The sequence below is a fragment of the Talpa occidentalis genome, unplaced genomic scaffold, assembly GCF_014898055.3.
Source record: "Talpa occidentalis isolate TD23 unplaced genomic scaffold, MPIMG_talOcc4v2.1 talOcc4.14, whole genome shotgun sequence".
Classification (NCBI taxonomy): Eukaryota; Metazoa; Chordata; class Mammalia; order Eulipotyphla; family Talpidae; genus Talpa; species Talpa occidentalis.
The window spans coordinates 62,646,113-62,669,852 of record NW_023601433.1 but is presented as its reverse complement, the minus strand read 5'-3'; the positions used below and the strand labels follow the sequence as shown (position 1 = coordinate 62,669,852).

The window sequence follows — 23,740 nt, the reverse complement described above, 5'->3', positions numbered from 1 at the left end:
GAGAGGTCTGCTCGCCATGGAGCAGCCGGGGTGGCCGGGTAGCAGCCGGGGATCGAACCGGCGCTGCAGAGGCTGTGGGCAGCTTCGCAACCCAGGGCTCAACCGCTGCACCACTGGGGAGGCCCCCACTAGTAAGTATCTTGAAGTGCTTTATCTTAACACACTTGCACTTGATTTGAAGTTGTTTTGTTCATTGCCTTCACTTTCTCCCTACTAGTTGTATCTGTGAAAATGCACGAACAACAGGTGACAGCAGCAACAAAATATTCTGATGTACTCTCTGCCTCTCATTTCTTGACTGGTGTTTGGAAAGATGGTTTTGTGGGAGCCTATTATGCACATAGTATTTTCAATTTCTGTTAATACTTATCTGCTGAGAAAGGGGATTTAAATGTTCTCCTCGGTAGTGTGGTGGTTGTCTCAGTGGCTCTGACATGTCATAGCGTATGTTACTTTGCCACACTCTTGTCCTGCCCAGGTGTGTACAGATAGTCAATATTTGGTGACAATGTAATGTTGATCCAGACAGAACACACAAACCCACCCACCTCCCTTTTTTTCTTTTTTTTTTAAGGGGGAAGTACATTTGCAGTGTTTTCATTTGAGAAAAAACATTTTCTATCCTTATTAAAACAGTTGTCTACTCAGTATGGCCCTTATTTTGGTAAAAAATAGGAAAAACCTGTATGTTTGTATGAATAGGAAGGAAAACAGATAAAAGTAGGTTTTGTATGAATTGAAAGGAAAATACATAAAAGTTGGGTTAATGTTTAGTGATGTCCCCATGGGTATTTTTATTTTCTTTATACTTTTCTGTGTTTTCCAGACTTTCTGCCATCAGCATATTGCATTTAAAATCAGTGGGGAGGGCCTCCCCTGGTGGCACAGCGGTTGAGCGCTGGGCGGTGAAGCTGCCCGCAGACTCTGCGGCGCCAGTTCGTTCTCCGGCAGCTGGCAAGGGACCCACATGGCGTGCAGACCTCTCTTGCCACCCGCTGCTCCCCTCAGTAGTGTACTTTGTCAATCTGCCTGTTCTGCTACCCACTCTGGCTCTGGTGAATTCTCTCACCCTCCTGCACTTCTGACTGTACCCATTGCTTGTATAAATAAATAAATAAATCTTAAAAAATAAAATCAGGGGGGAAATACGTTTTTTAAAATAGAGAAGTAAGTATGCCTGTTAAGCCATTTCCCTTATCATAATCCATCTTTCTCCTAATATAGTTAGAGCTATAGCAGAGATCTGTTTTTCCCCTCAAGTTATTGCTTAACAGACTAATGTACCCATTTGGTGGCTGTTTTAAGCCTCAGAATTTTTCCTTTTTATTTTGGTAACAATTGATTTATTAAGGAGACTTTAAGACTTATTCAAAAAAAGTTTTAATTGTTGACTTTTAACAATCAGCAGGGACATAATTTGCTTTTCCTCATTTCTCTTGCACCCAGGCAAACATTGTTTATTCTCTAAGTAAAATGGCAAAAGGGATCTATCTAGTCCTACAGTGATAATAGAGCTACTGCCTTCTTCATTGAGAAATACCCTGGAAATTAGCATGTAATCAGTTACCCTGTGACCGTTGCATATTTCTCTTTAGGTTTTATGGCTTAGTTGAAGGGGCTCCAGGGAAATACAGAGGGCACATCAGCTCTGGGGACTAGTTCCCTGCTTAACCCTGAGTTTGGGAAGGATGCTTGCTCACCATTATGTCCCTGATGTGGAATTGTCCTAAACGTTGCTGCTTTTAATGCTCTTGTCCTCTGTGGACAGGAATCCAAATCTGCTGATGGACTGTTTTTTTCCCTGAAAATGGAGGGTTTCATCCTGTTGGTCCTTATGTTCCTTATGATAAAACTGAGTGATTATTAGGATGTTGACAGAAGCTGCTGCATAGCATCCACAAAGCAGGTAATGAGCAGTTTTGCCTCCTCCCCTTACCATCCTAAAGATCCCTTTGACATTTCCCACTGAACTTAGCGCTGTGTGGCCTGAGTTTCTATATCAGTGATGTTCAGTGTTTTCCATTTCTCCCAAGACTGTTTGCTAAGGCACAGTTCACTTTGAAGTGTAAAGTATGATGGGAAACTACTTCATTGACTGTTCTAATATTGTTTCACCTTAAAAGCTCGTTCTATCCTCGGCTCAACACAGTTGAGAATATTCTGTTTCGGGGGCTTCCTTAGTGGTTTAAGTCATCATTAAATTTGGAAATATGCTAATTTAATTTCCATCAGATATTATAAGTTGAACATTTTGGAGGCTAGGAAATGTACTAAATGTACTCTGAGTATACCTACTAGTGTCTTCTTTTTCTTATTGAAGCTGCTGTTCGCATTTCATTATTTCTTGGGTCTGTCATTGTTTTTCAGACTGGACTTGTGAGGATTTGCAGATTCTGAATACGGAATGTGGAACATTTTATCATTACCGTAACCACAAGCTGCAGTGGTGCTTTACCCTTGCTTACCTGTGGTCTTAAGTATGAAGTTAGAAATCCTTGCCCTAATCTGGTTCCTGACCATCCCCTGCGCCGCCCCAGCCCCTGTGCTCTGGCCACCAGGCCTTCATCCTGTGTGGTGGCCTCTGTGCTTGCCGGTGGCCCTGCCTGGAATGGAACTCTTTCCCCACACAGCACATGCCTTGCTCCCTCACTTCATTACGACCTCTGCTCAAATACCTTTTAGGTATTACTCTCTCCTCCATGAACTTTTCCCCGAATACCAGAGTAGCACAACCTATTTCTCTCCCTATATCCATAGTACTTATCACTGTCTGATTTATTTCTCTTTGCCTGCTGATGGTGTTACCCCCAGAATGTAGGCTTCTCGAGGGCAGGACCTTTCCTGTGCTGCTAACTCCACACTGTTAAGAACAGGCCTGACACTTAGTAGAGAGGAAATAAATACCAGATGAATTCCTCGAAGAACTCACCAGATCCTCTCTTGTGGGCTACTATAAGCAAGATTTCATTTACTTTCCGGGCTTTTCCCCTCCTTTGAAAGGCTAAGAATGAAAGGCTTATATTGTAGCTTGATTCAAACCATACCAGATATCGTGCCTGATATACAGAGGATGGTCAGATGTTTAGAGAACAAAATTATGATTGACTGCTGATGTCTGTCAGTGGTTTCCAGAATATTAATGTGCACTGTTGGTGGAGAAGAAGGGGTCATGGAAAGCCCAAGCAGGCATATTTTTAATCACAGAAGTGGGAGTTATACACACCTTGATGATGCTCTTGATGCAAACTATGGGTGGGTCAGACATTTGTCGTAGGCTAAGTCAGAGAGTTGCTGGTAACTGTTTTATCCATGTGTCTAACCGAACTCTTGCCAGCATGCCTTACTCCTTCTCAGGGACCTTCCACACCTCTAGGGCACCCTGCCTCTTAGGGGTGAGTCCTCCTTGGTTCTGGCAGCCTGGTCTCTCTCCGTTGTTTCTCTGTCTTGGTGCTCCTGGAAATATCCAGCTTGACCATTGCTGACCCTGCCTCCAACTCCTTTCTGGGCTTGCTTCAGTAGTGGCGCTGTCACATTCTTTGACTAATCTGTTTTCCCTACTCTACTCTCATGTAATCTAGTTCTCAGAATGGTATTAACATGTCATATATGTAATATGTCATGTATATGTAGATGTGTGTATGTATGAATGTATATATCTTGGTTTATTTATTTTTATTTTTTTAAAGATTTATTTATGCATACAAGAGCTGGGGTACAGGCCAGAGGTGTGAGGGTAAGAGGATTCACCAGAGACAGAGTGGGGAGCAGAACAGGCAGATCTACTGAAGTACACTGCTAAGGTGAGCAGTGGGTGAGACAGGAGAGGTCTGCTGCACCATGTGGGTAGCTCCCTGGCCGGGGGATCAAACTCATGCTTCAGTGGCTGTGGACAGCTTTATAGGTTGCGTTTTAACCCCTGGCGCCACCAGGGAGACCCCCATCTTGGTTTATTTTTTACAAAAAGACTAAACCCCTAACAGGGACTCTTGCACATCCGTTTTTCAAAGATTGATTTATTTATGCATATAAGAACTGGGGTACAGGCCAGGTGAGAGGATTCACCAGAGACAGTGGGAAGCAGAACAGGCAGATGGACTGAAATACACTACTGAGAGGAGCAGCGGGAGAGACAGGAGAGGTCTGCTGTGCCATGTGGGTAGATCCCTGGCACTCGTCCTGCAGAGGCTGTGGATAGCTTCACAGTGCTGTGCTTAACCCCTTGTGCCACCAGGGAGGCCCCTCTTGCACATCTTTTATATCCCCTAAGCTGGTGATGTGCATTTGCTCCAAATGGAAAAAAATATGGGCTTCAGAATATTGATGGGACCAACTTTTGGTTTAGGGACAAACACTCTGGCTACCATTCTGAGGCCGTGGGGCACATAAGAGGCCCTGAGCAAGTACTGTTTGTGTGGATCAAGCCGTTGAGCAGAGTTTTGTGTTGGGGAGTGCCCAGCCTGCCAGTTGAAATGAGATAGGGCCAGCAGGGTTTGTGGATTTATAGACACGGGAGTGTGTGAAAAATTCTAAGATCTAGATTTTTTTCCACCTGGAGGATGTGGCAGTTTGAACTAGTATAATTCCCTTCACATTTAGAGAAAACTTTTACTAGTTCCTTAAACACGGACAACACAGAGCTTCACCAGAGACTGAATGAGGGGCAGTGAGCTAATTAAGTTCAGTGAGACTAACTAAAATTGCTTGCGGGAACCTTTTTAGTTGCTCTTTAAAAAAAGTACGGTGACACATCTTGTTGTTATGGTTTCCACCAGAGTGGCAGCTCGATGAGGGCACATCTGCTGCATTTTCAACATGTGCCCTGGTGCTTAGTGCGGGCATCATGGTGCTCTCTGAAGGACGGGTCAGCGGTTGGTTGGTTCAGCTGTCGGGTTTTGGGGATGGGGCATAATGGGGCTAAGTGACTCTTAGCTTCTCATGGTTATTCTGTGGGCAGTCATGATTGATTCCCCTTCTGTGGTTTTCTGCTGGAGCTGAGCATGCGTGTTCTTTGGAAGTTCCATGGGTGATTCTGATGTGTAAGCCAAGGTTGAAATCCAGAGTAGTATAGTGTTTAAAGGAAGATACAGGTTAACTTAAGTCAGTGGGTTCAGATGTAAACAAAATCAGCATGTCTTTTGGGGGGATGTGTTACTTTCTCCTCTTTACACACACATACACACACACACAGCTCAGCAGTTGAAGATTCCCCTTCTCTCCATCTTCATCTGCTCCTTTGGCTTCCTTTCACATTTCACTCTTGGCTGCTAATAAGTATTCAAGCTCTCTGGGTACATTTTTATTATACCTGGCAGTACTCACTATTAAGGTACTGCAGTGTTTTTGAAAATTCAACAACCTACTGTAGGTGGTCTCCACTAGCTTCGGCATTTCCTTGCACAGCAGATCTCACCCTTTGGCTTTCCAGACCTCCCTGCAGTAGAAGCACAGTAAAGACCAACTTAGACTCCCAATTCAGGAATGGGGAGGGATGCAGTGAAGACAGTCAGGATCAGCTGAGCAGTTGCCCCTTTGTGCCTCTGTTTAATTATTTCCTGGACACTTCTTGGAATTTCCATTTCATTTTGCTGTGTGTAATAAATTCAAACTCTACTTTGCTAACAGCCATTTAAAGTTCTGTATTTCACATCTCTAGGAAGCTCAGGTAGTTCTTTACATCTCAGGGTAAAAGAATTTAATTAGGTGTCTTATTCAACCCCTGACTTCTGAAAGCCAGATTGGAATTTGGTACATTGTGCGTGTGTGTGGTGTGCTCACGCTCAGGCCCTTGCACGGGCAGGAGAGGCAGGTAATGATGAACTGTGATATAAATTCCAAAGTATGGGGGTAGGGGTGTGCGTTCTGAGGGATTCAAAAGGGGGGAGGGTACTGGGGCCAGGAAAGGCAAGCTAGAGGAATTAGGAGGGAATTATCTGGACTGCAGTAGAGTGGGTCAGAAGATGAATTTAGTATTTTGTTCCTAAAAACTTAAAAAAAGTTTTGTTTTTTTTTCCTGATTCCAAAACAGGAAGAACAGTTCTACCTGTTTTCTCTCTCCCCATCATTGACTGCTCCAGCACAGGATAAAGTACTGTGTGGTCATGCAGAGCTCCTGTTGGGCTGAGTGCTGATTTGGTTCTTCAGCAGTATGACCTTGGGCAGGTGGTTGATATCCCTGTGTCCCAGCTACTCCTGTCAGTAGGGTTGATAGTGTCCAACCTCACAGACTGTCCGGAGGTTGAATGGGATGAAATAAACAGCATTTAAAATGGTTCTTGGAACTTAGTAAGAACTGAATAAATGTTAGCTAGTAGTAGTAGCAGCAGCAGCAGCAGCAGTAGGATGTCTATGAATTACCTGGGAACCAATTCCTCACTGATAATATAGTTTCTTTTACAAATGTCAACTAATTTTTTAAAATCCCATTTTAATCAAGAAATTGCAGCAGAACACACACCCAAACAGCATAGGTAATTCTGAGGGAGAAACAGAAAAAGAAGAAAATAATTTTGCCCATGATGAGTGACCAACTTATTTTGCACCTGGATCCATTAAATACAAAGAGAAACTTTTGACTTGCATCTGTTCTCCATGCAGAATTTATTGAAACATTAATCACTGTAACAGATGATAACTGAATGTTTAGTATATTCTAAGCCCTGGAAATACAGAGGTGTGCCAAAGAGAAATGATTCTGGTGCTCTTGTAGCTAAATATTTAGCTAGGAGATGGTCAAATAATATGTTCCTGGCATTAAACTGAACAGTTACAGACTGCAGGAGGTGGAGGTACCAAAGGAGCTACAGTGGGGGTCACCTGGGAAGTGATTGGAGTGGGGATGTTGGGGAGGGAAATGCTCTAGTTTGGGGCTTTCATCACAGCTGCAAAGAGTCCAGCAGGTAGAAGGCGAAGGAAGGGCAGCAGGCTGAGCACAGGGAGCTGGGAACAAGGCTGGGGAGACTTTATGGAGGTATGCATGAGAAGTTGGTCCTGCCCAGATTGGGCCAGGTTTTGGAGAAACTGCTGAGACATTTGACCTGACTCCATTTACATCTTAAGACAACTGCATGGGAAGAAAATCAATTCTTAGTGCAGGCTTCCTGCTTTGGTATTTTTCTATTCAATAATGGAAACATCTGTGCTGCTTTTTTGGAAACAGAACTGTTAGTCTCTGTGTCTATTTGAGAAGTGGCAATGCCAAGTCAGCCTTCCTGATTTTTACCCCGACGTTACTTTGCACATTGATTTGTGAAGCCAGGTCCCTGGCCTGTGGCCCAGATTTTTGCAGACAGATTCCTGTCCAGAAGAGCATGTGGTAGATTGTAGAGTGGAGGTGGAAGTCCCACACAGCATTGTTGTGTCAGTAACAGCGCACTCGGGCAGAGCTAAGACAGATGAGAATATTGTGACCTGCCAGTATCTGGCGCGCCCTATGTTGACTGGTCTATTTCCTTCTTCTATCCTAGCATCCTGACTGAGCCAGGAACTACTCAGAAACTCTCTGATCAGCACTTGTAGATCATCTATGCTTTTGGGAGAAGAAACCATGGATTGCTTTATTACAAACTTCTGATATCAAATTACTGGCTTTCAGATGAGTTGGTTCTGATGACAGTGAAACTGACACTTTGGAAGGCCCTTTAAAGTAATCATTGTTAATCAAATAGTGTTGTCTTCATATTGCTTGTTGACAAAGGAATGTAATACCTAACTACTGCAGTTTGCTCTCTACGAGATTGCCCCTGAGTTTGAAAGCCCCAGACATGGCTGTGTTTTGATATTGATCCCTATGGGTCATATAGCTCTCAGGAACAACCTGTTATTTTTGTGTTAGAGCTGCAGGCATAAAATTTCCCATGTCTCCCTCTGTTATCTTGGGATGGGGAAGTATGACTCTCTGAGACCTGTCTCAGAGAGCCTGACTGTGTTGTCCAGTCCTCTCTCTCTCTCTCTCTCTCTCTCTCTCTCTCTCTCTCTCTCTCTCTCTCTCTCTCTCTCTCTCTCTGTGTGTGTGTGTGTGTATGTGTGTGTGTACGTGTGTGTGTAAGGAAGTTTGCAAGTATAAATGAGACTAATGACTAGTGACAAGTGATCTCATTATCTGTGGCTCAGGTGAGGAAATTGACCCAAAGGGCTCAGTCATTTTGGGAAGACACAAAGTCTGTGGGATGGCAGAGTTGGGAATTGGACCTGGTATTTCTGATGGTTGGATCTGTGTGTGCCCTTTCACAATCATGATGTTCAGTTAATTGTAAATAAAATGGTCAGTAACAGATGTAAGGCGGAAATAATGCCCGATTGTTGGAAGTTACTGAATTAAATTTTTTCTCTGCAGTGAACCATTTTAAGAAAGCAAGCTTGTTTCTTACGAATGAGGTGGAGACGACTTATTTTAAAAATAAGAATGAGGCAAAATAAAACTAGATTAAAGACAGAAGTAAAATATTTGTCTAGGATACTTATATGTTTATTTTATAATCAAGTATTACATTATAAGGTCAGTGGGATGATTATAAGTTCATAATGTCATCAATATTTAATTTAATTAAAATAATACATGTATTAGCAAAACTACTTTTGTTCGATAATATTATTTAACCTGGCAGTTAGTTTCATAATTAATTTTTTTCCTAAAACAAACATTGTTATCTCTTCAAATTATTAAATAGCTCTGTAATAACAGTGTCCTGTTTTCTAAACATTTATAAATTCAATTTATGTCATTTAGGCATATGGATGCTTTTTTCCAAGCTTATGGGTTGTTTAGCAAACTACTGATTCCTGAGTACTTTGAAGGTAGCTTTATTTATTTTTTAAAGAATAATTTTTATTTATTTTAAAAATTATTAATATTTTATTTTATATAATTACATCATTTTTCATTTTTGCACAATGTATGCATTTTCATTTTGGTTATATTCCCCATACAATTGCACCCCCCCCCTTATTTTGACTCTAATCCTTCCTCTCCCTCCACCCCCCCTCCCCCGCAGTGTGTCTCTGGTTTATAGTTGCTTGTTGATTTTGATTTTTACTTTATATTGATTAGTCTTTTTCCTGGCCCCTTATTTAAGTTTTCTAAATTCCTGCTATGAGTGTGACCATCTGGTATTTTTCTTTTTCTTTCTGACTTATTTCACTGAACATGATCTCTTCTAGCTCCATCCATGTTGCTGCAAACTGCATGTGTTTATCTTTTTTGAATGCTGAGTAATATTCCATGGTGTATATGTACACATCTTCTTGATCCTGTCATCTATTTTGGGGCATTTGGGTTGTTTCTATGGCTTAGCTATTGTAAATAGTGCTGCATAAACATAGGGGTGCTGGTGCCCTTTGGAATTAATGTTTCTGTGTCATTTGGGTAAAAGGTAGCTTTATAATGATTCGTGACAGAGGTATAATGTAGAACAGAAAACTAAATTACTAAACAGCAATCTCAGCAGGCATTGTTGTCCATTGTCTGGTTAAGGTTAACTTTTATAGCTAACTTGTCTTGCTGTAGGGCTCACATTCATGCAGTTCTATATTTTTTTTTGAAAAATGACTGGTTTCATTAATTAGATGCTGGTATAGTGTCAACCTGTCTTTTCATATACTTGATTAAATTAACATGGTTGAGTACTTTGGTTATTTCCATTGAATGACTTTTCAGTGCCTCTGCTTACCCACTATTTTTGGTACGAAAGTGGCGGGGAAGCCATTTGCCAACTAATACAGACAGGAAAGAAAGAGAGTGTAACCCTATTCTGAAAACTTCTGTCGACACTTACTAGCTACTTGGTACTGATACTTCCCGTTTCCAAAACCAATTTTAATGCAATCCTACCCTTGATTGTGAGGTTGTTTATTGCCTTCGGCAGAATTCCTGGCATATTTGAGGCCTGCCCTCTAATTTCTGCCAGATCCCCAAGCCACAACTAGCCCAATCCATTTCACCCCGGTGTTCTTTCTCCTTTCTTCTTTCAGCCCATGGTAAAGATCATTTTGGGTAAATAAGTTTAACCTTAATGATTGTTACAGCGCACTCCTGCTGTGCTCTCTGAGTCCCTGCCCTCATGGGCTCCCCGCCTGTCATTGTCTTGGCTTTGAATTAAGCCCGACAACTTTGCCCTGTCTTACAAACATTAGACACCCGCCTCCCTTCCTTTAGTAAATACACTCAGGCAAGGTATTATATTACTCATGCATACCTCCAGTACTGATGAAATAGGTCACATTTCCTAAGGTCAGTGAATGGTAATCACAGGGGAGGTATATTTGAGGGGTGAAACTGTAGGAGGGGAAAAGAAAAATGATAAGTTTCTGACTGAGCAGGTGAAGCCAGCTTACTTGGTGCTTTGTGATCAGTGCTTGGTGCCAGCTATGTCACTGGGGCCTGGTGGTGGTGAGTGCTCCTGTGACTGTCCAGGAGCAGCTCTGAAAGGATCAGGAAGCTGCCCAGCAGGTCATCAGATCCCCATTCGAGGTTTTGAACCAGCCACCTTGGGTTTGCATTCTGGCCTCCTTGGACTAAGTGCGTGAATTTGGGCAAGTTTCTTTCTTAGTTCCTGTGGCCTTCAGAATCCATCACAAAGTTTTGTTGTCAAAATCCAGTGAGGCACTGGATGTACACTCTTAGAACTGCCCCCAGCCCATAATTAATATTTATTGAGTAATTATTTTGAGTGGTTTTATTGTTGAATTCAGGTCATATAGCTAAAAGGTGGCCGCATGGGGTTAGAGTTTCTCAGATGCTAAAGCTGAAGATCTTTCTGCTGTTCTATTCCATCTCTGCTGCACTGTTTCTTTTAGTTAGGAAAAAAGTCCATTCGTTTTCTCCCTCACTGTTTTCTGTCCAGTTGCCAGTATGATAGGAATAAATGACCTTTGGTTCTTTTGCTTCCAGGTACTAAATTGGAGAACTTCCTTTTAGATATTGTTAGCTCTAAGTAATAACTCTAGGTGAGAGTGTGGTATGTGTTCTGTTTCCAGGAATTACACAAATTGCTATTTCAATATTAAGAAACATTTGTAGGGGCCTCCCTGGTGGTGCAGGGGGTTAAGCACCGCACTATGAAGCAATCTGCTGCCTCTGCAACATGAGTTTGATCCCCAGCCGGCCAGGGAGCTACCCACATGGTGCAGCAGACCTCTCCTATCTCGCCCGCTGCTCCCCTCAGCAATGTATTTCAGTCTGCCTGTTCTGTTCCCCACTCTGTCTCTGGTGAATCCCCTCACCCCCCATATCTCTGGCCTGTATCCCAGCTCTTGTATGCATAAATAAATAAATCTTTTTAAAAAAAGAAACATTTGTAGGTTTTTAGCAATAGAAAAATATTATTTTTAAATATTGATGTACTGTATCATTTTATTTGTGGATAGAGAAGCTATTCAAGCTATTTTATTAAAAGGTTATTTTACTAAAGGGGACTTACTTAGTCTTCCAGTCTGTACCCCACTTTCTATCCTAGCAAGGAAAAAGACATATGACTATCAATGTAAATTCTCTTTAATTTGTATTCCTTTGCTCATTTCTATACAGAGAAGGACTTGAAGTTGTTCTTTCACAAAATAACATTAGTTAGAAGGAGAAGATGGTGGCTTTAATATTACCAATACTGACCTTGGTGCCACTGCCAAGTTATTGTGGAAAGTTGAAATAAATGAATTAGGGTAGGATTTTTCAAGCATCGTCCATAAGAGGGTCATGAAATCAATTTAGTGGGTCAAAGCAAGCATTACAAAAAAGTGAAACTAGAGTGTGCAATCTGGAGTAAAGACTAAGTATTGCTTATGGAAACTTACTTTAGCTAATTTTAGTGTGTCTGTGTTTTGGGTCACTTTACAGACAGAAAAGTTGAAAGCCATTGATCTGAGGTAGTTTAGAAAGTTTATCAGCTTGAGAGCTAGTCTTACTGTGTGTAGAATGTTGCTATCAGACCTAATGGCATTTAGGATTAGGGATGCAGTGATGTCCCTAGAGCACTCGTGTATTTTATTAATGGAAAATCAGGCTTATGACTTCAGTTCTGAAGATTCATAGATGAAATTAGGAAAATAAAGTTGTTTGTGTCTTTCCTAATTAACAGGGCATGTGTGCCATTGTGTTTGTAGATATTGTATTATAAACCAAATTTTAAAATCCTAGATAAATTAGACTCTCTAATGCTAGGAATCTTAGTCAACTTGATATTTGTAAGATTAAAAACTAGAGTATTTATTTCTAGATTTTTGTTCTTTGAACTTTGAATTGCACTGAAAAACTCTTTAACAGAATTATTTAATTTTTCATGGCCTTTTGACTACACTTTCTTTGAATACTAATCTTTTCAAGTAGGTAACGATCCTATTTCAGTTAAGTTTTTCAGGTAAGGTTTTTAAAAAGTCATAAGGGAAGTGTTAGCTATCATGGTACAGCTGTAGTTTCTTGTAACAGAATTAATTTATAGTTGTACTTCTGGAAGTAATTAATGATTTCCTTTATAACCAGCTGTAAGTAAGCAACATGTTTTTATTATGAATGTGTGATATGTCATTTGCCCTTGCCATTTAATTAAATTAACCAGGGATTCCTGTTGGTGTGCAGATAGTATTTACTACGAAAGTTCTGAACTTTTTGACAAGATCTGCAAGAGAAGTCAAAGCTGATGGGAAGTTTCTGGATGTTAAGTTCTTGAGTAATAAATTCTATTGCAACAACAGAAATGAAAACATTTAAGAATTGGGTAACTTTAGGAAGAGAGAGAAGCCAAGCTCTCCATTTTGGTAGTGTTGCAGAGCATTTACTGTTCTGTACTGTTTTGTACTCATTATTGCAGAGCATTTACTGGTCTGTACTGTTTTGTACTCATTTACTGGTCAGAGCATTTACTGGTCTGTACTGTTTTGTACTCATTATTGCTACTGTAGGATTTAAGTCACTTGATGATGTGTCAAGACTTGGGGGACAACATTATTTGAAGGTAGGATGATGTGGCAGTGATGGATTTGATTGTGATGCCAGAGTGAGTAGCCCAATGGAGGCTATATTGGTACTTGGGACAAAAGTCCTAAACCCCAGTGGCTAAGGGCTGGTTTGGTTTGTGGTAGGTGGTTTGAGTTCTCACATGCTTGCAAGGCAGGGAGAGAGGGGTGGTGGTTAATGCTTTATTTTGGGAGAGGGGGAATTTACATGAGGATAGACACTACAAACTAGACGAGACTATTGCAGCAATCATAAATAGTCCTTAAAAGCCTCCGTTTGAAGATGAATGAAACACTCAACTTTGGTAGGATCTGCACTATGGCAGATAAGTCAGTCATCACTCAAATTAAATGATTGTTTTCTCTAGAGCCTCTTTTAATTCCAGAAATACATGAATTTTTGAGATCTTAAATATTTTCTAGAACAGTGAGGCCCCTCCCCATTTCAGGAAGAAAGGCGTAACCACTTTCAAACTTTGCGGCAGCTGATGTCTGCTCATTGAAATGTGGGCTGCTGCAAGTTGACTGTGACTGTGCTGTGCAGAGTCGGCCAGCGTATCTAGTCCCCTTTCTGATGGGTGCGCGTGTGAGATGGGGTGACTGAAGTAACTGTTTATGGTAGGTTAAGGCCTCATGGAGCTAGGGTGCTTTATTTTTGGTATTCTGTTGATTCTGCAAGACAGCTTCTGGGAAAATGGGAAGGCCTGCCCTTCCAATGACAAGCCTCCTGAGGGTGTTATAGGACAGGGAGAGGGGCAGCCCAAACCCCGCAAACCTGCCTATTCTAAATGGGTTCTGCCATCCGCCGCATCAACACAAAACATATAAGACTTTAATGGGAAGGAACTTTAATAAAACTAGGAAACAATACAGGTAAGGCAAAGAGTTTAGTTTCTAAATGAAGCACCCAAAGTTACCCGTCCCCTCGTGGGTAAAAGTTCATCCAAATGGGATTGGCCCAGAGCAAGGCCCCAAAGCCTGCCATGAGTCTAAAGCACCTTCCAGTGGGGACCCACAGCAAAGGGTCAGAAACAATCAGACAAGCCCAGAAGGAAAAGAGCAAAATCAACATCAAGATAAAAGCTGCCATTGTCACCTCCCCACGGGTCTCACCCACATCTGTGTCACCCAGTCCACGACCAAAAGACAAACGCAGTTTCTTCACGTGTCTCTAGGCTCCATGTGCCTCCTCCAGGTCTCCTGGCTCCATCCTGCTTCCTTCCTCAGTCTCTTCTCCAGTTTCTCCTCTTCCTGCTCAGCTCCACCCTCCCTTGGGTGGGGCAGGGAACCTCCCCCTTTCCTGGGGACCACCCTGTTACAAGGGGGCTGAATTAATGGGTAGGGTTCAAGCAGAGCAAGTTAAGAGTAGTTTACTCCTTTGTTCTGGTGTTCACACCCACTACAAATGTCTTCACATTTGAACTTTTGCCCCAGCCCCCTTTAGTTTTAAAAGGAAGGTTTTGTGTACACGGAGAAACTAAGGCTAAAAGGGTGTCCATTAAAGAGTCTCCCATTTACCCATTGTAGCATTTCATTATAGCTGCTGTAAGGACTAAAGCTTCTGAGAAAGTATCACTTTCCATTTCAGGGTTACAGCTGAGGTCCAGAGTAGCTAAATGACCTCAGCAGCAGGGCCTGATGACCCCCTTGTCAGGAAGTTGGAGTGTCTGTGAAGGCAGTTGAACCGACTTGTGTCTTCAGCAGCTCAGGCTGCTAAAACAGAGCACCAGGGATTAGGGGAATTAAACAGCATTTATTTATCACAATTTGGGAGCTAAAGTCTGAAATTAAAGTTCTGGCTTATTTGGTTCTTGGTAAGGGCTTTCTTCCTGGCTTCTAGACAGGCCCCTTCTCACTGTAGCCTCATTTGGTGGAGGTGGGTGTGGTAGAGGAGGAGAGACACAGACAGAAAAACAGATAGACACACACACAGAGAAAGATGGACACACACACACACCCCCTCATCTAATCCCAACCACTTCCCAAAAGCCCCACTTCCAGGTATGATCACATTGGGGGGTAGGAGTTAAATTTAGGCATTTGGAGGGACACAGTCAACATAAAAGAGCCTGTGTGTGGCAGAGTGGATGATCTTCTGACAACCACTGCTCTCCCCTCTTCCCTGCTGCAATGTCAGGCTCACATTTTCCCAGCTTCCAGTGGTGGTCACATGACACAGTTGTGACCAATGAGGTGTAAGGATTCCCTCAGGGGCTTCTGGGAGTAATTTGTCTCCCAAACAGAAAGAAAGTCTTGGGAGGGGAGCGCTCCCCTTCTGTCTTTCCTCTTAGGGATACACGGGGATGCTGAGGCAGAGAAGAGCCCTGGTCTCCTATGACACCACTGAGCTTGGAAGCAGCCTTCTATAGTCTCACGCCAGAGTCTCGGGTGAGCTGAAAATGAACCCCTTGGTTCTAGCCTCTTTTAAAACTCAGACATTTCATGTATCCAGAACGTGCTCACTGATGAGGTCTAAAGTGAAACCTCCCTCCTGGAGTTGCAAGTGGGTACAGTCTTAAGATCTCATCGCCGATGCCTCTCTGTACTGATGACCCTCAAGGTGTATCTAGCACACCGTATTGATCGTGTGCACTTGTCTTGCCTGCTCACTGAATTCTGGATACCAGGGATCTTGTCTCACTCCTCTCTAGATTGTTCTTGATCTTTCGGGCCTAATCTGTAACATGTACATCGGAGGGGCATGGTGAATACTTAAATACACAAATCAATGCTCTTGGTTCTGGTCTTGCTGACAGCTGTTGGGTTAAATCCTACCTTGGTTCTGGTATCCTCCATAACAAGACTAACTATTGTTAACAGAAAGCCTATGAGGTAGCCGGAGGGAGTTAAATGGGAAAACAGTTTAATTAAAAGTACCTGAGTTCTCTAAATAGCTGCTCGCTCTCTGGGGTTCAGTTAGAGCCAATCCTCCAAAGATGCAGAGACATGCCCTGTCCTCCCCCTTTTCACTGTGAAAGTAGAAATCAAATAGCAGCCAATTTCCCTTCTTACAATTATGAAACATTTTAACTATACAGAAAAAGACATAATCGTAGCTGTTTTGTTTCTGACATGAATCTCTTTCTCTTTTTTTTTTAAGAGTGAAAAATGAAGTTCTCCAGACAAACCCTTAACTGTGTTCTGTTTCAGAAGTGAGGAGTAAGTGGAGTGATTGGAAGTCAGAGCAAGTTCTTCCATAGAAACAAACTTATTTGACACACAATATGGTTGAAATCTAGTCGATTAGAGGTGAAAAGTTTTAAAATGATAGAACTGCTGGCTGTCATTTTACCAGTAAGAAAACAGACCCAGAGGAGTGATGGGTCAGGATATAGGGGACCTTTTACCTGAGGTTCTTTCTACTCTACTCCAGAATGCTCGTCACTTAGTAAGACAAAAGTATGTTAAATCCCCTTGGCCAGCATCCACCAGGAACTTGTTATTACCAGGAACTTGTTCGGGTCATTTAACTTGCTGCTGCAGAACAAACACAGTCCAGGGGCACCTTGGGAGTCTCGTGGTGGTTTGGCTGAGGTGACTTTGTGCTTGTGCAGGGTGATACAAAGGTGTGGCTATTGAAAGGGGCCGACCTGGGTTGCATGTGATTTGGAAGCAGGCATAATCAGTGATTGTGTATCCAACACTGTTTACGTAGGAGGCAGAAGATTAAAATGGGGTTATGCTCGTCATTTACAGAGAATTGGCAAGCACGCATGTTCATAAGAAAAGAGGGTGACTGGTTTTATTTGTGGGCAGAGTATGGGCTCCTGTGTCGCCTTGTGAGCATTCTTTGTGTTCTCATGGCAGTATTGGGGTCAGGCTGTCATTAGAGTGGATTCGAACTTTCCCAACAGTTACTTACATTCCATCCTGAACACCGATGCTTGAGGAAGAGAAGATTTTAATAGGAGAGGATGAAATGGTAACTGGAGAGAAAACACGTTAGTGCTTAACCGACCACTGTTTTTTGACACCCTTGTTGTGCCTTGCTAATATCTCAAGTGAAAATAAAAGACAATTGAGAAATTTTCTTCCACCTTAAGAGGATTATTTTTTAAAGATTTATTTATTTATGCATACAAGAGCTGGGTACAGGCCAGAGATGTGGAGGGTGAGAGGATCCACCAGAGACAGAGTGGGGAACAGAACAAGCAGACTGACTGAAAGACACTGTGGAGGGGAGCAGCGGGTGAGACAGGAGAGGTCTGCTGTGCCATGTGGGTAGCTCTGTGGCAGGCCGGGGATCGAACTCATGCTGCAGAGGCTGCGGATTGCTTCATAGTGTGGTGCTTAACCCCTTGCGCCACCAGGGAAGCCCGATTTTTTTTTTTTAAATCATCACAATGACTTTGTATTCTTCTGGAATTTGGCAGATTGTAGAAGCAGATGTAGTGCTGTTATCAGATAATACCTATAATGTAAACATATTAATGTTGTCTTTAAAATTCCATAAATTTAGCTCTTGAAGACAAGGAATATTTGAGGGCTTTGAAAGCTAGTCCAGCTGTTAAGTTTTTTTGTCTATGTCGTGTTCTTCCTCTGAGGAGTGAGTAGGCCTAAGTCCGTTGTCTTCCCAGTCTATCCCTGGTGTAGTTTCCTGGAATGAATGACTGAGGTGTGTTTCCTCCTTAGAAAATAACAGACTATAAAAGTGTCAAGGGAAACCTTTCTTTTCAGGTATTTGAAGTTTGGAATAAAACCTGGTAATGTCTGTTTGCAAAGATACCTTAATCTTGAACTTTGTGCAAGATTATTGTGAATATAAAATAGTGTAATATAAAATTTAAGTGGTGCGTGCAAATTTTGAATGTAGACCAGGTGTATCTAAAGTGTGATTGTGGGATCACTGGCAGCTTTACTTTAGCTGGCAGTAGAAGGGCCTACCGTGTGTAGTTGGTGTGCTTGTGCTGGTACTGGTAGGCATTAAAGTTTCTGCTAATGTGAGCTGATATTTAATGTGCACTTAAATGTAAATATCTTTTTATAACCTTTAAAGGTGTCAACAGGTTTTCACCATGAGGTATGTCAGTGGTAGTGCCAGCCTGCCTCCCAATAGAAGTGCTAAAATACTAGGAAGAAGACAGAATAGTAGGTGGGATGCCTCTAATGGTCAATTCAGGAGAACGAGCTCAGAACACTTCCAAATATGTCAGTGAACCTGGAGGGGCACCAGAGCTGAATGGTTAAGAGCATGGAGATTGCTGTTTACCAGCTTTGTAACCTAGACAAGTTGCCTAGCCTCTCTGGGCCTCAGTTTTGTCATCTGTACAATGGGGTTTTAGTATCTGCCTTAAAGGTGGTCTGGCACATAGTGAACATTATAAACATGGAGATTGTTGGACCCATCCACAGTGATTCTGATTCAGTAGCTCTGGGTGGAACATTTGTATTTACAAGGTCCCTGGTGATACTGATGTAGCTTGTTCTCAGACATACTTTGAATAGTTTTCTCACACACAGATACACAAAGAAAAGGACATGCTCTTTTGGAAACTGATATCTTAACTATTTGATGCCTTGTCAATATTTTCCCTTTTGTTATTTATTCTAATAATATGAATTTTAAGTTGCATTGTATTCCATTATTAGATATTTAAGTAGGTTTCCATTTTTTCATTTTCATAAATCAGAGGTGTTATACATACATTTCTGTCTACATCTCTCATTATCTCCTTGGAGTAAATTCTTATTAGTGGAATTACCAGGTTCAAGGTGTTTGCTCCATACTTCCAGCAAATTTTTTCAGAAAGAAAATAGCAGAAATTTGTCTTATAAGTGAATCTCTGAGGGTAGACCCTGATTTTCTAAATGTAAGGGAAGATTTTCTAAATGTAAGGGAATGAGGAAAAACTTATCAACTTTCTGAAACTCATATATTTGGGCTTTTGTGAGAGCAGGCAAGGTTACGTGTGGATTTGTGGAGCAGAAAAAGGTGTACCCAGAGAAGCTGAGGATGAGTACTAGGGCTGAACTGTGGTCTGATTCCAGCGTAGTTTAGGATTGGGACTTAATTATGGCATTTTTGATATAGGTGATTTTATGCAATGAATAATAAGTAGAAGTAGTGCTTCATTTTTATTAATCATTTGTGATGTATGTGTTTGTTGATTAGGGTGTATAGGAGCCCCTGGGTTTGGAGATTTGGTTTAATCAAACTTTGCTTACCCTCTAGCCCCCAGCCCCCATTTCCATCTCTAAGCCTGACCGAGAAGTCGAGACTCTTTTGGGGGGGAACTTAAAGTAAGGTTGGTGTATCACTACCAGAAAACCTACTTAGTGTTGATTTCACAAGAAGTCAGTGGTTCTTGGAAACAAGGGTGAGTAGGAATGGGTTATGTATGGATTTTGAGGGGCACACTCTCCCTATGTCCCTCTGGCCCTAACTATGTAGCCAAAGCTCTTCAGCCTTTGGCTGTCAGCCCCCATGCAGGAGCTCAACGATAAGCGGAACTCACCTTTATTATCAGAATGTTAGAAGTAGTCAGGGATCTCAAGGGTCATCTGCTCCTGCCTTCTCTTTTTACAGATAAGGAAGTTAAATAATTTATTACTTTCAATTAAACTTCACCTCAAAAGTTTTTAAAACCAGATAATCAGCCTTGGAATAGAATTGGCTGGTTTTTCTTTCCTTGTGCTGGAGGAGCAGTGCAGAATCTGGAGGAGCAGAATCTAAGTGTTTGCATGGTAGAGAGCAAAGAAGACATGGGCGATCATGGTCTGTGGCTCAGCCCTGGTGCCGCCCATCCTCAGTCACAGGAACCCCACGTGTGCTTCACTTCTGGTCCACACAGTCCGGTAAGGTCCTGCAAAGGCTTCAAAGCATTCTGGGACCTGCGGTAGCTGTAGTTCTCTTCTTGGGCCAAACCTTTGTTTTCTAGAATTTATACATAGTCGTTTTCTTAGTGCAATTCAGAAAAGTAGTTTTCCTTTAATAAAGAAACACATGTGAAAATATTTACTTCCTTTAGAAAACTATGAGCAGAGACTGTGCCTTCTCCCATGGATGATACTGTTAGGCCATAGAACACTTCTCCCAGTCAAACAAGGGGTCCCAGAACTTCAGGCCTCATCAAGCCGCTTTTTTTGTAGGAGAGAAACTCTGAACCTCTTAATGGTCATCTACCAACATTACCAAATGTTGTTAGATAAGTGTCATTTATCAATCTGAGAAAATTTTTAAGGCTAATGAGCTTAAGGCAATCTGTTATTAAACAAATTTGTTAATTGGACAGCATTTCAGTTGCTTGGAGGTTTTGTACAGATTAATGGGCTGCATATTAATGAAGTACTAATTACTTCATGGAGCTATTTATGCAAACCAGTATACTAATATTTATTTCCTACCAGACTGTTATAGAGCAACCCCGATATTAAACGGGTTCCTGGCTGTGGGTCCTCACCCGCGCGCTTTAAAGGGACTTATGAATACTCTACTACAGACACACGCAAAAGGGTTAATAAAAGGTTTATTTACAAGAGGAAAGGAAATAAGGAAAATGTACAACTCAGGGAGAAAATAGGGAAATAAAGTCTTTAATGCGTCCTACCCGATCCGACGACCTGGAAACCCCAAAGTCACTCTCAGAGCTAGACGGACGCCGCGAGCTGGCCGAGGGCCCCAAAATGGAGAGAGCCCCCAAAGCCCACGTGTCTGCCTTTTGTATCCACCTGGCTGCTTAACCCCACCCTCAGGTCCCAGCCACCTTCCCTTTGGTGGTGATGGGATTTGGAGTTCCCAGTGTCTTTGGCTTTGACCTGGGGTGGGGGTGGAGTCCACAAAGCCTGTATGGAATTTGCTTTGGGACTGCCTTTTCCCCCTAACAAGACAACAATCTGATCCATCTCCTATAGTGGGGACAGGGGGAGCCTCAAAGCCTGTGGGGTCTCTAAAGGCAAGGCAGAAAGAATATAGGGCTGGGGTCCTATTTCTGGAGAACTGTTGGCCCAAGAGATTGGGTAGAGAGGTGGACGCGGAACCAGGAGGGGGTTGTCCAAGCGCTGGCTTTCCTATGGGGGAGGATTTGGACAGTGCCTTGGAATTCCAAGGAGAGACTAAGATGACTGTACCGTAAGGATCCAGGAGCCCTAGGAATTTTGAATTTTGTGAATATAAAATAGTGTAATATAACTCAGGTAACTCCTAGACACAGACAATTTGCAAATAGGATCATACCGCATAGGCTCCATGTTGGTTGCACGGAATTTGTTTTGCATAATGTGTTTCTGTTAGGGATCTGGTTTTGTCTTTGACTGCCTCACAGATCACAGCACTTGTGAACAGACCTTGAGGGCCAGAGCACAGCACCTTTTATCTGATTGACCCATGGCACAGTCAGCCCTGGAGATAGCAGTTGGTAAGGAGGATGTTTGCTGAGGACCTTCCAGGTTGAAATAGCTCTAGATTGTTTCTGGGGCCTAGCCATTTTTTTTGGGGGGGAATAAGCCCAAAGGGCTACTTTGGTTGAGAAACCTTTCTGTGCTATTTCACGCAGAACCTAGTAGGTTGGGGCATCCAGACGCAAGAAGACTAGCAGGCTCAGTCGTCCTGTGGTGTGGACTGTTACCACCCCTAGAGGATGCCAAACATCAGGCTATCCTTTCTCTTTTTCTATGTGTGCTGAGGTGCACGTCTCCCGCCCGTCACTCACTGCTCACAGAATTAGGGCTGTACCGCAGTCCACCCGGACTTCTAAGATCTGCCTTGGAACTGGAGGGGAGGTAATGTGCAGAATTTCTTGTCTTATCTCAAGTTCTAGGATTTGTTTAGGTACTTGAGGGACACCATCACCAAGCTGCCTGTTGGGCCAAGAGGCTTAGCTGTTTCAGGACGCTTGGGGGATGGTTTTTCACCTCTTAAACCATTTTTTCCTTTCCCAATGCAGCAACTTAATACATTTAAATTTATTTCCTGTTAGTTTTCTTCTACGTAGAGCTTTTTTTTCCTCATACCCCCAATGATTTTGATCTCAAACTTTTCCAACGTAGTTTGAATATCCAACTTCCCTGCCAAACCAGATTATTCAAGAACTTTTTCTTTTCTTAAAATTTTACTTTGGCTTTCATGCAATATAATTGGATAATATAGCAAACTCTTTTGAAAGCAAAGCTTTGGACGTTGGGGAGCTAGAAGGCAGAAGGAATTCAGTGGCAGGATTAAATTTGCTGGTTTCCATGGAAAACAACCCAAACTTTTGATTTGTTGACAGCGTCACTTTCTCCTCGTTGTGCACCAGTAGGGCCCAGGTGCCTCCCTTTGGCATACAGGTTCTCTAAGGTTCTGCTCCAGTTGTTCATTCTGTGAATCTCCCTTGTGTGTGTTTGACTAGTTTTTATTAGACGTGAATGTAAATACCAATACCGGAGGAACTTGATTTTAAACATGAAGGAGCAGTAAAACATTGTGTACGGTGCCAACAGACTGACATGCAAAAGAGTAAAGGATTACAATGCTTTATAGCACATTTTGGCTAGCTGTCCTCCACCCATTGCTTATCTGCCCAAACTTTACAACGTTGTGCAAAATGTCTATCTAAAAAGGTCTTGCCTACTTTCTGTTTTGACTTTTTTGTAGTTATCCCTCACTGGGCTGTTAGTTCAGATTTCATCACATGCATTGGATGCTTAAGTACATTGTGAGCATTAGTAAGATTTTCTTGATGTTTGAAGAGTTAAACTTTTTATCAGGCTAAACTAGGAAATGTTATGTTTTTGTGGTCCCCTCATCTCTGTGTTATTGCTCTGTGCACACAATAGTTACTTTTAACAGATTAGTGAGAAATCTGGGAGAAGTGGCCATTAAATTGTTCAGATAAAAAAGCTCAAGCACAGAGATTGGAAAATTATCAGGGTTTACAAGGCATGGGTAGGTGCGGACTGAAGTCTCCTCGGTGCTTCGCCTTAGCTCTCAGGGATTTTCTTTTCTCTCCTCCACTCTTGCTCTGTCTCCCTGTCCCTCTCTGTTGCCTGTCAAAATCTAAATTGGAAAAATAAGCAGTGGCCAAAGAGTGGGCTTATCCATTAAACTTACTCTAAATTGGTATATTTATAGTGTGTGCTCATCTGCTTTCACTTTGTCAGGACTTTAATGGAGAGCTAGATTCATGAATTTATTATTTTGGGAGGGACTATTTAACTGTCCTGTTTATTGAGTATCTGCCATATGGGCAGGAATGGGGTATGATGGATGGGTTCCATAAGTTTTTAATGCTTACAAAAACTGAAAATGTAGGAATGTGATTTACAGTTGTGGAAATCAAGACCTGGGTTATGTAATTTGTGCAGAATCATGAAACTGGTAAGTGACATAACCAGAATTCTAATCCAGGATGGGTAGTCTTCAAACTCAGTGCTCTTTCCCACTTGATTCTGTTTTACTTCTCATGTACTGAATGTGGTTTAAAGTGAATGAAATAATAAAATTCTAGTAGTGCAGCAGTAATCAGATGATCTGTAGATGGCAATTTTCATAGCTATTAAATATGTACTGTATTTATTGTGATATACATACAGAGGACATGAGCCAAAAAGTATAAACAGATAGAATTTTCAGAGTGAACACACCCGTGGAACTTGAATCTGTATCAGGAAACAACATAACCAGCACTCAGAAACCCTCTTTATCCTTTGCCCCACTCACTGCCTACCCCTAAGGTAACCTTTATGCTGATATCAAACACCAGAAATTGGTTTTGCCTTGTTTTTCTGCATTGAGCGTTGGAATCACCCCATATGAACTTGTATGTCTGACTTCTTTTGTTCAACTATATATTTGTGAAATTTAGCCCACTGTTTTCTTGCT

General features: G+C 42.0%; 1 protein-coding gene across 3 annotated transcripts in view; it reads left to right on the top strand.

Moving 5' to 3' along the window:
- The window catches only part of FAM107B (family with sequence similarity 107 member B), a 200,240-nt gene that overhangs the window by 158,896 nt on the left and 17,604 nt on the right, over positions 1–23,740 (top strand). Inside the window, exon 5 of one of the 3 annotated variants that reach the window (XM_037510640.2) lies at positions 13,666–13,677. The exons of 1 other annotated variant lie outside the window; for it this stretch is intronic. In XM_037510640.2, coding sequence (XP_037366537.1) covers positions 13,666–13,677 — 12 coding nt within the window. Of the gene's footprint in view, positions 1–13,665; positions 13,678–15,201; positions 15,331–23,740 lie in introns of those variants that run through there. One more of the 3 variants, XM_054695102.1, reaches the window with a different exon arrangement.